Source organism: Dromiciops gliroides, chromosome 6, assembly GCF_019393635.1.
Source record: "Dromiciops gliroides isolate mDroGli1 chromosome 6, mDroGli1.pri, whole genome shotgun sequence".
Lineage (NCBI taxonomy): Eukaryota > Metazoa > Chordata > Mammalia > Microbiotheria > Microbiotheriidae > Dromiciops > Dromiciops gliroides.
The window spans coordinates 99,524,699-99,541,787 of record NC_057866.1 but is presented as its reverse complement, the minus strand read 5'-3'; the positions used below and the strand labels follow the sequence as shown (position 1 = coordinate 99,541,787).

The window sequence follows — 17,089 nt, the reverse complement described above, 5'->3', positions numbered from 1 at the left end:
GCTCTTTCCTGACCACAAGGGCTGTAATCAACACACCAACTCTCTGGACATGATCTGCTGCTGTTGGCAGATATCCTGGGAGAGGTGGGGACAGGGTTGGGGAGGGGGACTGGAGGGGAAGGGGAGACCAGGCCAATCAAACCTGGCCTTTCTACTCCCGGAGGCTCTATCTTTTTGGAAAGTGAGCCACAAACAAAAGTGAGAGAGCTGGAGGACAAGACCCTTTGTCTGCTCTCATCATTCTCAAGAAATTGGCAGGGCCCGGCTCGTCAGCCATGACATATAACAGTCTGTCTCTCATCTCTTTGCCTTTGTGCTGGCTGCCCCCTCTTCCCGCCCCCCCTCCCCCAAAGCTCTCCCTCCTCGTCTCCATCTCTTGGCTCAAATCTCATCCCCTGCAAGAGGCTTCTTGAGGCTCCCTCTGCAGATGCTGCTAGTGCCTTCCTTCTGTCGCTTACCTCCAATTAAGCCTGTATAGACCATAGTCCTTTCTACAATGTCTCCCCTGTTAGAATATAACCTCCTAGAGGCCAACGACTTGGTGGTTTGGTTTTTTTTTAAATCTTTGCCTCGGGGCGGCTAGGTGGCGCAGTGGATAAAGCACCGGCCCAGGAGTACCTGAGTTCAAATCCAGCCTCAGACACTTGACACTTACTAGCTGTGTGACCCTGGGCAAGTCACTTAACCTCCCATTGCCCCGCAAAAAAAAAAAAAAATCTTTGCCTCTCTAGAACTTAGAGTGACTGACCAGTACAAAGTAGGTGCTTTTGTTGTTGATGGTGATGATGAAAGAGACTGAAGCAACAGGAATGTTCAGACTGGAGAAGATAAATCTTGATAGTAGTCGGGGAGGAGGGTGGAAATGTGTTGGGGTCAAGGGGAGTCATAATTGCCTTCACCTATTTGAAGGCCTGTCATGGTTAAAAGGAATTAGGGACAGCTAGGTGGTTCAATGGATAGAGCACCAGCTTGGGAGTCAGAAGGACCGGAGTTCAAATGCAACCTCAGACACTTACTAGCTGTTTGACCCTGGTCAAGTCACTTAATCCCAATAGCCTCCAAAAATAGAATAAAAGGAATTAGACCCACTGGGTTTAGGCATGGAGAACAGAACTAGGAAGTATGGATAGAAGCTGCAAAGGGGAGAATTTTGGCTCGAGGTCAGGAAGACCTCCCTAACATGTGGAGCTGTCCCAACGGTGCATCTAAGGAGGTAGTGGTTTGCGCCTCACTGGAGACCTGGTTCAGGCCCAGGCTGGATGACCACTGGTCAGGTATGTGCTCGGGATGATCTCAGATCAGATATGACTTGGAGTTGGACTAGACAGCCTCGGAGATCCCTTTGAACTTGGAGATTCTAGAAGTCTGTAAAGAGTCATTGTTCCATCCTCTTACAATAAAAGATCAAACAGCCCCAGCTGGTTTCCTCTGCCAACACTAGGTTTTCGTGTAGGGGACCTGAAGCCAGAGACATGGGTGTGCATCTCGGCTCTCCCCAGCGTTGGCTTTGTAAGCCCGGGCCAGCCAGTCGGCTGTGCTCTGGGGTCAACAATGGAGGTTCTTTTCCCGAAAACACCTTTCCCAGGACCCCGGCTCCCTCGTGCCTCTGCAGGTCTGCTCTTTCACCGTGTCGCACTTTCAGAAGGATAGCTTCTTTCCTCCCTCTTTATCTCATCTGCCAGCTCCAAGCTTGGCTTTTTGCCACATCAATTGACTCAAAGGAGGCTGGCAGTCTTGTAGCTCTCTACCCTAGTCAGACCACACCTGGAGGGCTTTCAGGGAAGGATATCACCAAGGCAGAAAGTGAGCATCTCACCCCTGGAGTCTTTGGGGCACAGACCAGATGGTCACTTGTTGGGGAAGCTTCGAGGCAGGGGAGGGGAGGATTCATGCTTCTCGTAGAGGGTGGAATAGCGAGTGTCTAAAATGCAGGGATGGGCTGGAGCAGGCTTTGGACCAACTCTGGTCCATTTTCAGCTTGAGCACTTATATCTCCCAAACTGGCAAACACTAGCTACAAATCAGGCTTTTATTGTTTTATTGGTTGTCTACTTAAATTGATATTGAAAACTCCAATCATGAAGATTAAACCCACCAGTGTGTTTGCATTTTTGGAGAGCTGGTTGTTAAATACCCCTAGAAGTCTATAATTCTATAGGTCACTTTGACTCCCCAACTCTCAATTTCTTTACCTGCAAAATAGGGATAATAATCCTTGTACTTATCATAAGCACAGTAATAGTTAGAGCTGGCATTTATAAAAGACTTTGAGGTCTGCAAAATGCCCTAAATCGCCATCTCCCAGCAATACCCAGATATCCATTCTACAGATCAGGAAACTGAGGCTCTGAGAGTTTGAGAGACTTGCCCGTGACTACCCAACTAGTGATGAAGGAAGGATTGGAGGATTTGAATCCAGGTTTACCTGATGCCAAATCCATAAGATTATCTCACAAGATCCGTGCGGAGGGAATCTCTTTGTGAATCTCAAAATGCTTCCGAAGTGAGAGCTTTATACGGCAAGGGATGGTAGATACAGTGCTGGATTTGGCACCAGGTAAAACCTGGGTTCAAATCCTCCAGTCCTGCCTTCAATACTATAGTTGTATAATCACAGGCAAGTCTCTCAATCTCTCAGAGCCTGTTTTCTTATCTGCAAAATAGGCATTTGGGTATTGTTGGGAGACAGACATTTAGGGCATTTTGCAGACCTGCAAACCTTTGATAAATATCAGCTCTAACTGTTACTGTGGTTATGGTGGAAATGCAGACCTAGAAGGGAAGGGACCACTTCCAGCTCTTGGACCGCCCCTCCACCTCTGTTGTCCTAGGCTAAAATAAGCCAGGTTTGCTCCGTTCCTTCAACAATAAGGCTGAGTGGGGGCAGTAAGTAGACCCCAGGTGATCCCCTCTTCACATTTGCTCATCGAGGTGGATGCATTTCAAGCCTCCACCTGCATCTCAAGGTGAAAGCCAATCCCGACAGATCTCTATCTCTCCAAAGAAAGCAACTGTTTGCCTTCCCTGGCTCTTTGGGGGCTCCATTCTCACAGCCAGACCATTTTACTGGGAGCTGCTTTGATTTCATAGGCGGGGAGAGCAGTCAGGCCTGCCCAGGGCCTGGGAAAGGCAATCCCTCCTCCCCACCCCGTCTAGCCCTGGTAGCCGGGGTGAGTGCCTGGGAAGAGAGACTCACCCCTGGACCAGACAGCCTGGCTGATGGCAGAATAGGGTCTTTATGTCACCTGCTGTGATAGCATCGAGACAGTTCAAACCCTGCTTTCAGGGAGCACTTGATCCTCTCATTAGAAACAGCAGATGAGACCCTGAGTGTTAGCTCTGATGGGCTAGCAACAGGGACAGGGAGGGGGCAGAGGGCAGCTATTGTATAGCACCCACTAGGCTGATGAAGCTCCTCCTAATTTAGCTGGATGATGGCATGTAGGAAGTGGTTGGAACTCTTAGCTGCAATGAAAGGCTCACTCCCAGCTCTCTGCATGTGCTGAGCAATGGGGGCTGAGTCAACTCTAAGACCAGGATAATTTTTATTAAGCTCTGGGAATCCTCATCCCAATTCTCACTCTTACTGATGAGTCAGGTTCCACTACAACAAAGATTCTCTCTCCCCTGTCAGGGTTCTAGGCTGGTACCCTGAGGAACCAGAGGTTCTTTTGCTAATAAGCCCCCCATTATGATGTGTTCTCCCCAGTATTAACCACCAGTGAGGGGTAGTAGGTGGTGCAGTGGATAGAGCACTGAAATTGGGAGGAGCTGAGTTCAAATTTCACCTCAGACACTTACTAGCTGTGTGACCCTGGCCAAGTTGATTAACCCCAATTGCCTCAAACATCCAGGGCCATCTCTGGTCGGCCGGATGTGTATCTTGCCACTGGACCCAGATGACTCTGGAAGAGAAGGTGAGGTTGGTGACCTAGTACAACCCACCCTCACTTAAATCCAATTCACTGCAAGTCATGATATCGCCTCTTCATGTCATGGTCCTCTTTGAGAATGAAGGACAAACAAAAACAATCACCACCACTGACTGATGTTCTGCTTTCATTTAACCAATTAACAGTACAAAGGGTTATTCACTGAGAAGACACAGCAAAGTACAAACATTAGACACCCCAGAAAATACCCGAGGGCCACATTGTCCTCTATAGAACCTCAATTCCTGGGTAGAGTGGGTTCAAACTTAACAAGGCTACTATGCATTTGTCCCACCAAGTTGTCCAAATTCAGCGTAGTTCATAGATGAATCTCTGTTCTCTCCTCTTGACTCTACGCAATCTATGTTGTGTTGACCAGGTCACTAGGACTTCATTTTTCATGACTGGCTACAACATCCATCATGGACTCTGTATTCCTAGATCTTTTGTGGCCAGATATTCTGACCTTTCCTAGCTCACAAAATCTTAACTGTCTCCAATACTCCTCCACCTCAAAACTGGAAGAACAGACCTATGAGAGACAGAAACAGAAACAACAGGAGGATCATGCACTCTCAAACCCCATGGGGAAGACCCCAGTGGGGAGATAAAGGCCTGAGGCTTCATAGCAGTCCTTGCCCCCCTCCTCTAGAACACAGCCAAGCAAGAAAAAGAGTCCCACTTTCACTGGTTAATGCTTTCTAAGTACACCCTAATTCCAGCTCAGTAGCCAGTTGCTGCATGATTAGCAGACCAGTAACAGTTTCTGGTTATAGAATATCAACACTGGTTCCAAAATGGACAACAAGGCTGTCCCATTCCATGATTTTTCTGGAAACAAGCTCCCAAGCCTCTTCCATGTAGGCTAGGGCATGGGATGAAGTTCGACTGGCCAGGGTTCTATTACATCAAAATACTCACGAATTCATTTATGCAATGGATCTTTCCTGTCTGCACAGTGCCGTTTGGCTGGGCACTGTGAATGAATGAATTAATTAATTAATTAATGGAAAAGCATGTGCTAAGCATTGTGCCAGCCCCGGAGACTCAAATACAAAAGAAAAGATAGTTCCTGTCCTCAGTAAGTGAGGGAAACAACACACAAAAGGGAATGATGTCTAAGGAAGGGCATTTGATCAGGAAAGTTACAGGGATGATGGGTGAGTGGGTGAGTTGTTTGTCACATCCCATCTAAACAATGGCAGAGTTGATTAAGTTAATTAAGTTTCTAGAATTGGAGGGCAAAGGGGAGGGGATGGAAAGGGGACATTCGAGGGGACTGGCAAGGAGATTGTGAAGGAGGTGGCTGTTGAGGAAGGAGTAAAGTGAGGCAGGTCTGAATTCACTGAACTAGTGATCTGGGAGAGGCAGTCACCAAGCAGGAGAGAAGCACCCCAGGGTTGAAGTTCCTCCAGGGCATGGTATCTGGTGTGGACAGCAATGGGGTTGGCAAGGAGGGGGGCCATGGCAGCTGTGGGAAATGTGAAAAAGGAATATCTCAAGCCCTGCCCCTTAGCACCGACACTTTGGGGAGACAGAAGAGGAACAGACCCAGCTCTGTCTTTGAGACAGGAGTATAGCCCTGAGTCTAGAGCTGGAAAGACCTTAGTTCCAATATGGCCTCAGATATGAGTGGGGGGAAAGGTGCTTTTTGTGAAAATTAACTTATTTGAGCCTCGCAACAACCCTACAAGATGGGGCAGATAGGGGTTAAGTGATTTGCCTAGGATCTGTTAAGGGTTAAAATTCTAGCTAAACTGTCTAAAATATCTAATGAGTGGTCGCCAATAAATTATAAGCTTTAGCAAGAGTTAGACTTTTAAGCATTTATTAAGGAGAATAAGAATTTGGTAAAGAGAGAGAAAAAGGCCTAGATTTCTATCTATTAAAGGGAGAGCACATTTCTAGCTCCCTTCTCCACCAGAGTCCAGAGGAAAAGAGCCCCAGACTGAGCGCCAGTCTCTTCCTTCCCCCTCCCACTAGTCCGCGTCACTTCCTGATGCCAAAGAAAATACTCCTGGTCTTGCCCTCAAAGACCTTCGCTTCATGGGCAGAACTCTTCTACAGTAAGTATCCAGCAGGTGGCGTTATTCCAATCGTTACAGTCCCCCCTGTTGTTCCTCAAGAAACAAAATGTTTCCTTGACGGAACAGTAAAAAGAATATAATAACTATTGCTAACTAATAATATGTGAACAACAATATAGAAAAGGAAGAGAGGAAAGTTTTGTCCAGAGGGGCGATTTTTTTTGTCCTCATGAACCGACGCTTTGACATTAGTCTTGCAAAGGGAGGGCCTCTGCAGAGAATACATGTTACAGATGGTGTATATTATAACAGAAAGAGAAAAAAAACCAACAAAAAGAACAAATCAAAACTGTTCATTTAAAGTCTCTGAAAGTCTTTTCTCAGATGTCCTCTAGGTGTAGTCGTGGAATGGAAGTCTTTTCAGGGGTTGATGTGTGGATGCTGGTAATCAGCCAGGAAATTTCCTACAAAATTGAGCTTAACACAACTTTAAAATAGCTTTGTCAATAATCAAATCAAACAATGAAAGTTTTCAAAAACATGTCTAAGGGAATTCAGAATCTTAGTTGTTAACACGTGAAACATACAATAAAACAAAAATTGAACCATTCTTTAAAATTACATTATTATTATAGTCCCCCCTTATGGAGAGTAATTGAGAAGACAATTGCTGCGATATTAATTTTTAAAAATAATTTTTTATCTTTGTTTCATCACTTTTTGCATCATCTGCCTAATTATCCTCATGCCATTATGAGAAATTAAAAAATCTAATATAATTGGTAACAGGTGTCAAGGCCAAATTCAACACTGTATTTATCGTGACACCTGAGATAATTATGGGGGTTACCATAAAAGAACAGAGAAATGATGGGATATGAGCATTCCCACACTTGAGCAATATGTACTGCCCATACAGTATGCCAGGCTTAAAATAGGTGGATGGAATATATGTCCATGCCACCGAACATATTGGAAGAAACTGAGTCAGACTTAATCAGATGCATGGGATTGAGATGTCCATGGCATCAGGCATATAGGAGGGAGCATAGAAGCCAGGTGTAGAAGTGAGATGGGTGGGATGAATACTTCCAGCCATCTGTACAATATTGTGGGGAAAAATAAAATAAAATATTAAACCAAGAGAATCCAACCTCAACATTAGTCAAAAGCCGTTCCCTCGGCCATACCTTGACTTCATGCATGTCTCCCCTCATGTGACAGTTCAGTGTCTGCTCTTGCATGTATTCCTCTTGTGATTGGATGGCACCTTGGCCAACTGGCATCTGATAACTCAGAATAACGGCAATTAATGTCTTAAATGATAAATTCCCATAATTTAAAATCTCATATGGATTTAAAATTGAGGATAATAAATGATTGCAAAAAATGTGAATACATCTTGACTCAGAACACAATATATAGTTATGCAACAATTTCAAATAATATCTTTTTTTTTACTTAGTATACAATTACTTTTGTGAAAAATCAGAACATATTTAAATACAAGTTAAAGCACAACAGAATCTCAAAGAACTTTTTTTTTTGAAAATAGAAAACTTTTACAAATGTTCCCCTCTTTTTTTGGGGGGGGGGAATATGCTTATCAAAAATAATACTTCTAGAATCAATTTACACTTGCCATGGCAACCAATTTGCCAGGGAAATGCTTTAAAGAGTTTGATCAAATAATCAGTTGAGAAAAAATAACAAAAACAAACAACTCAGAATATGGGAGCACAATACTCCTAGAATTAACATTGTATAATAAAATCAAAACCATCTTGCAATGTTTCAAAATTAGATAGACAAATGAATAGAAGAAAATACACATGGAACAATAAAAGACAATGAAATTCAAACTAAGGAAGTCTAAATGAATGTGAACTTAATATTAATAAGAGTATTATAAAATATAAACTTGATCACATGACTATAAAAAGCTTTTACAAATATTCTCCTTGTTTTAAAAACTAAATATAAAACACAATCTCAAAAGCATGAAAATCTCTATGAAAATAAACCCATACCATTAATTTCAAAATGTATATGTAATAGCATAGAAATCCTATGTAACCTCTGAACTGATATTAATACTCTGAGTGAATTCAGAACACCTTTGATTCCGATATCTAAAATCCCCAATACTCATATCAATACCTTGCTGCTTACTTCTACATTTCTGTAAAATATATACCCTTCCATGGCAAAAGAGGCAGAGTCTTGAACTATGTTGATTGTCATTCTTATTCAGCTTAAGTTTTTCTTCTTTAACCCCTCTATATTGTCTGTCAGTCTTTCCACCATACAAATGCTTTATAAGATTACTAATTAAAGACAAAAGCAGGTTAGCAAAATTATGAACAAATCGAGCATATCTGGAATTTAAAGGGTTTTCTAAGGTTGTCTCAGAAGCACAGCCAGGCTGGGGAAGGGCTGAGCCTAAAGCTGCAAATGCAGGTAGAAAAAGTTGAGCATGCGCATCAGATCTCTGGACTTCCCAGGCAGGGGAAGCTATGGGCTTGGCCATAGGAGGAGTAGAGGGTGGGGTCTGGAGAGGAGGGGAGGGACCAGCACAATTTGAATCACACTTGATTTTGAACTCAGGCCTGGATTCCTCTTCCCCCACTTTGCCTCCAGGTGCTAGGGGATTAAAAGCTTCTAGAGGGTGGGTCATTGCCTCCAGGCATGCAAAATTAAAGCAACAATTAGTGTTAGAACTGGGAAAAGCTGCAGGAATCTCTTCAGGTTTCTCTGAAAAAGCATGGTTGGGAGAGGGAGAGATATTTCCTTGTGTGAGTAAGTTGCTGGCTCTTTTAACAAAAATAAAAAGAAAAATAGAAAATCCACAAAAACAAAGCATTAACATGATCTTATCCCCCATTTGTCTGGTTAAACAGACTAAAATCAAAAATAGGGTAATTAGGGAGTTTAAAAGGTCCATTCGAAAAAATTTAAAGGAAAACACAGCCAGTACACCAGTACTTAGCAGTTAAAGGGAGAGGGAGGGGAAATTTCTTACCCAACCAGAAGATCAGAAGTGAGGTTCAGCTTTCCTCTTCGTGGTCAGCCATCTGTTAAGGGCTAAAATTCTAGCTAAACTGTCTAAAATATCTAATGAGTGGTCGCCAATAAATTATAAGCTTTAGCAAGAGTTAGACTTTTAAGCATTTATTAAGGAGAATAAGAATTTGGTAAAGAGAGAGAAAAAGGCCTAGATTTCTATCTATTAAAGGGAGAGCACATTTCTAGCTCCCTTCTCCACCAGAGTCCAGAGGAAAAGAGCCCCAGACTGAGCGCCAGTCTCTTCCTTCCCCCTCCCACTAGTCCGCGTCACTTCCTGATGCCAAAGAAAATACTCCTGGTCTTGCCCTCAAAGACCTTCGCTTCATGGGCAGAACTCTTCTACAGTAAGTATCCAGCAGGTGGCGTTATTCCAATCGTTACAGATCGTACAAATAGTAAGTGCCTGAGGTTGGATTTGAACCCAGCTTTCTCTCCACTATACCACCAGCCACCCCTCTATAAGACACAAATAAGTTAGATACATGGTAACCTTGAAAGGTTGCTGAACTAGCAGCTTAGGGATAATGGTAGCCTCCAGTTCTCCCACCCATCTCTCCCATTTGGGCTTCACTCACTTCCAAATACAACCTTGACCCCATGGAAAGACATTTTAATATTCCACAGGCTGCCACTCTGGGATTGTTTACCCTTTTAGAGAGGACACAGTTCCCAACCTGCAAATCTTTACCCTTAGGGAACCCTCTTCATCTGTCTTTTCTGCTTTCTGCTGGACGTCTCTGGAGAGAAAGTCTTGAAACTGAACGGGCTTCACCCACGCCAAGTTTATATAACATAACTTCAGCTGGGTTCTCTCAACCAGCCTGCTTTACTCACCTCATTCCCCAAGAATCTCTTCAAATCCTGTTTGAAGAGCTTTCAAATACCCTTTGCTTCTAAACTTGAAAAGAATGTGTCTCCATGCACTCGGTGTATCCATAGCCTCAGCACCCCCTCTCCTCTAAGAGCCCCTCACTCCTTCACAACAGAACTCTTGCCTTCATGAGTGTCTCATAGGTCACCAAATGACCTCCGAATCGATAACTGGTGTCTACTCTGATCAATACAGTAATTCAATTCACTTGCAAGTCAAGACAATCTCCTCCGGATGTCCCTGGTCCTCTTCTAGAACAAAGAATGAACAGCAACAATAGCAACAGTGATCCAAGACAATTCCAAAAGGCTAATAATGAAAACTGGTATCAACCTCAGGAGAGAACTGATGAATGCTGAGGGTAAATGGAAGTATCACTTTTTTCACTTTCTTCGTTTTTCATTTTGCAACATGGCTAATCTGGAAATGTGTTTTGCATGATTTCACATGTATAGTTGATATATTGCTTGCCTTCTCAATGGGTGGGAAGGGGTTGGAAGTAAAGAGAATTTGGAACTCAATTTTTTAAAATGAATGTCAATTTTTTAAAATCTGTCTTTATGAATCCTAATGATACATATATTGTTGTTCAGTCAGTTTTAGTTATGTCCAACTCTTTGTGACCCTATTTGAGGTTTTCTTGTCAGAGATACTGGAATGGTCTGACTTTTCCTTCTCCAGTTCATTTTACAGATGAGGAAACTGAGGCAAACAGGGTGAAGTGACTTGCCCAGGATCACGCAGCTTGCCTGAGGCAAGATTTGAACTCAAGAAGATGAGTTTTCCTGACCTCATACCTGGCACTCCATCCACTTCACCACATAGCTACCCTGTGACAAATAAAGTGGCTTCTATTTTCTGAATCTGGCCTTTTGACTTTGCATTTGTTTCTGCTGCTTAACTTGTTTCTAAAATCTTTGCTTATACCATTTTCACACAGTCCAGTAGATTTTTCTCTTCAAACAGGTTATGTATTTGTCTATCATGAAGGGATGTTATTTGATGTAACGATTGGAATGACGCCACCTGCTGGATACTTACTGTAGAAGAGTTCTGCCCATGAAGGGAAGGTCTTTGAGGGCAAGACCAGGAGTCAGGAAGTGACGCGGGCTAGTGGGAGGAGGAAGGAAGAGACTGGCGCTCAGTCTCACGCTCTTTTGCTCTGGACTCTGGTGGAGAAGGGAGCTAGAAATGTGCTCTCCCTTTAATAGATAGAAATCTAGGCCTTTTTCTCTCTCTTTACCAAATTCTTATTCTCCTTAATAAATGCTTAAAAGTCTAACTCTTGCTAAAGCTTATAATTTATTGGCGACCACTCATTAGATATTTTAGACAGTTTAGCTAGAATTTTAGCCCTTAACAGATGGCTGACCACGAAGAGGAAAGCTAACCCTCAGTCTTCTTCTGATCTGCTGGTTGGGTAAGAAATTTCCCCTCCCTCTCCCTTTAACTGCTAAGTACTGGTGTACTGGCTGTGTTTTTCCTTTGAATTTTTTCGAATGGACCTTTTAAACTCCCTAATTATCCTATTTTTGATTTTAGTCTGTTTAACCAGACAAATGGGAGATAAGATCATGTTAATGCTTTGTTTTTGTGGATTTTCTATTTTTCTTTTTCTTTTTGTTAAAAGAGCCAGCAACTTACTCACACAAGGAAATATCTCTCCCTCTCCCAACCATGCTTTTTCAGAGAAACCTGAAGAGATTCCTGCTGCTTTTCCCAGTTCCAACACTAATTGTTGCTCTAATTTTGCATGCCTGGAGGCAATGACCCACCCTCTAGAAGCTTTTAATCCCCTAGCACCTGGAGGCAAAGTGGGGGAAGAGGAATCCAGGCCTGAGTTCAAAATCAAGTCTGATTCAAATTGCTCTGGTCCCTCCCCTCCTCTCCAGACCCCACCCTCTACTCCTCCTATGGCCAAGCCCATAGCTTCCCCTGCCTGGGAAGTCCAGAGATCTGATGCGCATGCTCAACTTTTTCTACCTGCATTTGCAGCTTCAGGCTCAGCCCTTCCCCGGCCTGGCTGTGCTTTTGAGACAATCTTAGAAAACCCTTTAAATTCCAGATATGCTCGTTTTGTTCATAATTTTGCTAACCTGCTTTTGTCTTTAATTAGTAATCTTATAAAGCATTTGTATGGTGAAAAGCCCGACAGACAATATAGAGGGGTTAAAGAAGAAAAACTTAAGCTGAATGAGAATGACAATCATCACCATAGTTCAAGACTCCGATTCTTTTGCCATGGAAGTATATATATTTTACAGAAATGTAGAAGTAAACAGCAAGGTATTGATATGAGTATTGGGGATTTTAGATATCGGAATCAAAAGTGTTCTGAATTCACTCAGAGTATTAATGTCAGTTCAGAGGTTACATAGGATTTCTATGCTATTACACCTACATTTTGAAATTAATGGTATGGGTTTATTTTCATAGAGATTTTCATGCTTTTGAGATTGTGTTTTATACTTAGTTTTTAAAACAAGGAGAATATTTGTAAAAGCTTTTTATAATCATGTGATCAAGTTTATATTTTGTAATACTCTTATTAATATTAAGTTCATATTCATTTAGATTTCCTTAGTTTGAATTTCACTGTATTTTATTGTTCCATGTGTATTTTCTTCTATTCATTTGTCTATCTAATTTTGAAACATTGCAAGATGGTTTTGATTTTATTATACAATGTTAATTCTAGGAGTATTGTGCTCCCATATTCTGAGTTGTTTGTTTTTGTTATTTTTTCTCAACTGATTATTTGATCAAACTCTTTAAAGCATTTCCCTAGCAAATTGTTTGCCATGGCAAGTGTAAATTGATTCTAGAAGTAAAGCACATTCCAAAAAAAAAAAAAAGAGGGGAACATTTGTAAAAGTTTTCTTTTTTCAAAAAAAAAGTTTTCTTTGAGATTCTGTTGTGCTTTAACTTGTATTTAAATATGTTCAGATTTTTCACAAAAGTAATTGTATACTAAGTAAAAAAAAAGATATTATTTGAAATTGTTGCATAACTATATATTGTGTTCTGAGTCAAGATGTATTCACATTTTTTGCAATCATTTATTATCCTCAATTTTTAAATCCATATGAGACTTGGATTATGGGAACTTATCATTTAAGACACTAATTACCTTTATTCTGAGTTATCAGATGCCAGTTGGCCAAGATGCCATCCAATCACAAGAGGAATACATGCAAGAGCAGACACTGAACTGTCACATGAGGGGAGAGACATGCATGAAGTCAAGGTATGGCCGAGGGAACGGCTTTTGACAAATGTTGAGGTTGGATTCTCTTGGTTTAATATTTTATTCTCTTTTTCCCCACAATATTGTACAGATGGCTGGAAGTATTCATCCCACCCATCTCACTTCTACACCTGGCTTCTATGCTCCCTCCTATATGCCTGATGCCATGGACATCTCAATCCCATGCATCTGATTAAGTCTGACTCAGTTTCTTCCAATATGTTCGGTGGCATGGACATATATTCCATCCACCTCTTTTAAGCCTGGCATACTGTATGGGCAATACATACTGCTCAAGTGTGGGAATGCTCATATCCCATCATTTCTCTGTTCTTTTATGGTAACCCCCATAATTATCTCAGGTGTCATGATAAATACAGTGTTGAATTTGGTCTTGACACCTGTTACCAATTATATTAGATTTTCTAATTTCTCATAATGGCATGAGGATAATTAGGCAGATGATGCAAAAAGTGATGAAACAAAGATAAAAATTATTTTTAAAAATTAATATCGCAGCAATTGTCTTCTCAAATACCCTCCATAAGGGGGGACTATAGTATTTTATAATTTTAAAGAATGGTTCAATTTTTGTTTTATTATATGTTTCATGTGTAACAACTAAGATTCTGAATTCCCTTAGACATGTTTTTGAGAACTTTCATTGTTTGATTTGATTATTGACAAAGCTATTTTAAAGTTGTGTTAAGCTCAATTTTGTAGGAAATTTCCTGGCTGATTACCAGTATCCACACATCAACCCCTGAAAAGACTTCCATTCCATGACTACACCTAGAGGACATCTGAGAAAAGACTTTCAGAGACTTTAAATGAACAGTTTTGATTTGTTTTTGTTGGGTTTTTTTCTCTTTCTGTTATAATATACACCATCTGTAACATGTATTCTCTGCAGAGGCCCTCCCTTTGCAAGACTAATGTCAAAGCGTCGGTTCATGAGGACAAAAAATCGCCCCTCTGGACAAAACTTTCCTCTCTTCCTTTTCTATATTGTTGTTCACATATTATTAGTTAGCAATAGTTATTATATTGTTTTTACTGTTCCGTCAAGGAAACATTTTGTTTCTTGAGGAACAACAGGGGGGACTGTAACGATTGGAATGACGCCACCTGCTGGATACTTACTGTAGAAGAGTTCTGCCCATGAAGGGAAGGTCTTTGAGGGCAAGACCAGGAGTCAGGAAGTGACGCGGGCTAGTGGGAGGAGGAAGGAAGAGACTGGCGCTCAGTCTCACGCTCTTTTGCTCTGGACTCTGGTGGAGAAGGGAGCTAGAAATGTGCTCTCCCTTTAATAGATAGAAATCTAGGCCTTTTTCTCTCTCTTTACCAAATTCTTATTCTCCTTAATAAATGCTTAAAAGTCTAACTCTTGCTAAAGCTTATAATTTATTGGCGACCACTCATTAGATATTTTAGACAGTTTAGCTAGAATTTTAGCCCTTAACATTGATTACAAGAAAATAAAAGCAATTAACAGGCACAGATTTAAATTTGTTAATCATTTCAAATAATCACCTATAACCATCCTTGTTATTACAATTTTTAAAAGTTATAGAGTTTCGGGGGGCAGATAGATGGCACAGTGGATAAAGCACTGGCCAGAGTTCAAATCTGGCCTCAGACACTTAACACTTACTAACTGTGTGACCCTGGGCAAGTCACTTAACCCCAATTGCCTCACCAAAAAAATAAAATTTTTTTTAAAAGTTACAGTTTCTAGAAAACAGCTTATTATATTATACTTACATAAATAAATGACATTAAGAAATAAAACAGATACAGTGCTTCTGACTTCCACATAATCGTTTAACTTACTGAGTTTACATACTCAATGTTCAAATGCAACAAGAAGTTAAACACCACCACTCATCTATGTCATCAATCTATGTCAACTATTAAGGTGACTGATAGTAGAAGAACTTTGCTTTATTGATCACAAATTTAAATTGGACTGAGTTTGCACAGGCTATATTAATCACTGTGCTACATGCACTGTGACGTGGAAAGAATTCACCATGTTAGCATTGCCTTTGTTATATCTGAACTTAGATTTCATTGAAATGAGTGGATGCCTTTTTTGCCATACAAGTAGCACTTGACAATATTCAGTAATGTGGCCCATTGCTTTGAAACTCTCTTCCTCAGAGGAGTCTGAATGGACAGATTGTCAAAATGTTACTGTGCCCATTCCTTTACCCAGCATTCAAGGCCTTCCACAACTTGACAGCAACCTATCTTCCCACCCTAATCTCCCATTATTCTCCTCTACACACTCTATGTTCTTGGCAAACTAGACTTTTCTTTACCCTCCAAATACTGTCCCCCACTCTCAGCTGCTGTGTTCACGCTGTTCTCCATGGTTGGGATGCTTCCTTCCCTCTTTTCACCCTGCTGAGTTTCTCTCCATGTTTTGAAGTTCTAATCCAATGTTGTCTTCTCCAGGACATGTCCCTGCAAAGCTGGATTGCTAAAGAGTTTCTCCTGCTCAGACCTCATGTTGAACTTCCCATGGAGGTAAGATGAGCTACCCTGGCTCATTTGAGTGAATGGTTCTCGTTCTGGCTCAGCGCTGACTAGACACCTAGAGATGATGAAGCAATCTCCCTCATTGGTCATTGAGCAAGAAAAGCCATCCCTTCAAAAGCCTTGAAAGAGAGAAACAAATCTCTTTTCTCTTTCTCCCCCTGAAATCTGTGGCATAGATCTCTCTTTCTCTGTGTGTGTGTCTCTGTCTCTCTTTGTCTCTCTGTGTGTCTGTCTGTCTCTCCTTCCCTTCTTCCCTCCCTCCCTCCTCCTCTTCTTCCTCCTCTCCTCTTCTATTCTCTCCCTTTTCCTCTCTCTCCATCTGCCTCTCCCATTTCTCTCTCCCTCTCCTTTCCCCCCACCTCTCTCTCTCTTTCTCTCTCCTCTCTAATTGCCCCTTTCCACTTCCTCCTTCTTCCCCTCTTCCTTCTCTCCCTCTTCCTCTTCCCCCTCTTCCTCTGCCCCCCTCTTTCAATCTCTCTTTCTCTCTGTCTCTATCTCCCTCCCTCTCCCACCTCCATGAAGGTAGGGGAGAGCAGCCTTTCTCTCCCTGAGAAGCAATGGTGGCTGCTTACATGGCATCAATCACCCCACACTGCCTAGGTGAGCCTGAGCTGTCTAGAAGTGACCAGTGTCCCTAAGATGAATATTTCTAGTCGTGGAGACAACTTGTGAGTTCAAGAGATTGAAAACTCTTAGATCCCTCCAAGGGTAGTGTTGGCTGCCCCGAGGGAAGTGTGCCCTGAAGCTGCTACATCACTTTTTGGAGGAGAAGATGACCACTAACAGGAAGGTGGTCTGGCTTCCCAGAAGATATGGACCTTAAGGGAATGAGGGCCTCAGTTTACTGCTCTATAAAATGAGGGGGTTGGATTAGATGGCTTTACAAAGTTGTGACCCTATGAACTTTTCCCTGGATCTAACAACAGGAAAATGCTGCTCCCCTCTCCCAACACACACACACACACACACACACACACACACACACACACACACACACACACACACTTCCCACAGAACACTCAGGATCCACTCTCAAGGGGCCCGAAAATGGAAATGTATCTTCAGTGGAGGGGTTGGGGAGGTGAGTCTCATGGAATAGTTTTAAGGCTGCAACCTCACCTGAGGGAATGCACCGTCACTGTTTTTTTCCTGCAGGCTTTCCATTTGGAAAGTTCAGAGTCATGTATTTTTTCCACCTTTTTCCAATTTGCATTCTTGTATTCATTCTTTGCTGCACACCTGGCATGCTGTGGGCCCTGGAAGGAAACCCTTGGCCTGCACAGCTGCAGAGTCTGGCCCCAAGGTGGCCCACGGCCCTGTCCAGCTGGGGCCTCGTGGCCTCCCCTGTGCCCTGGTCTGACCGCTGTGCAGCAACCAGATTCCCTACAGAAGCACTTCCTCA

The 17,089-nt window shown here is 42.1% G+C and overlaps 1 protein-coding gene across 1 annotated transcript in view; it reads right to left on the bottom strand.

Annotated features, from left to right (window-relative positions):
• LOC122732040 (basic proline-rich protein-like) overlaps positions 1-15,519 on the bottom strand; it is a gene marked incomplete at its 3' end in the record, with an annotated part of 36,624 nt that extends 21,105 nt beyond the window's left edge. The window contains exon 1 of the mRNA XM_043972234.1: positions 15,468-15,519. Coding sequence (XP_043828169.1) covers positions 15,468-15,519 — 52 coding nt within the window. The remainder of the gene's footprint in view (positions 1-15,467) is intronic.
• Between the last annotated feature and the right edge of the window lie 1,570 nt (positions 15,520-17,089).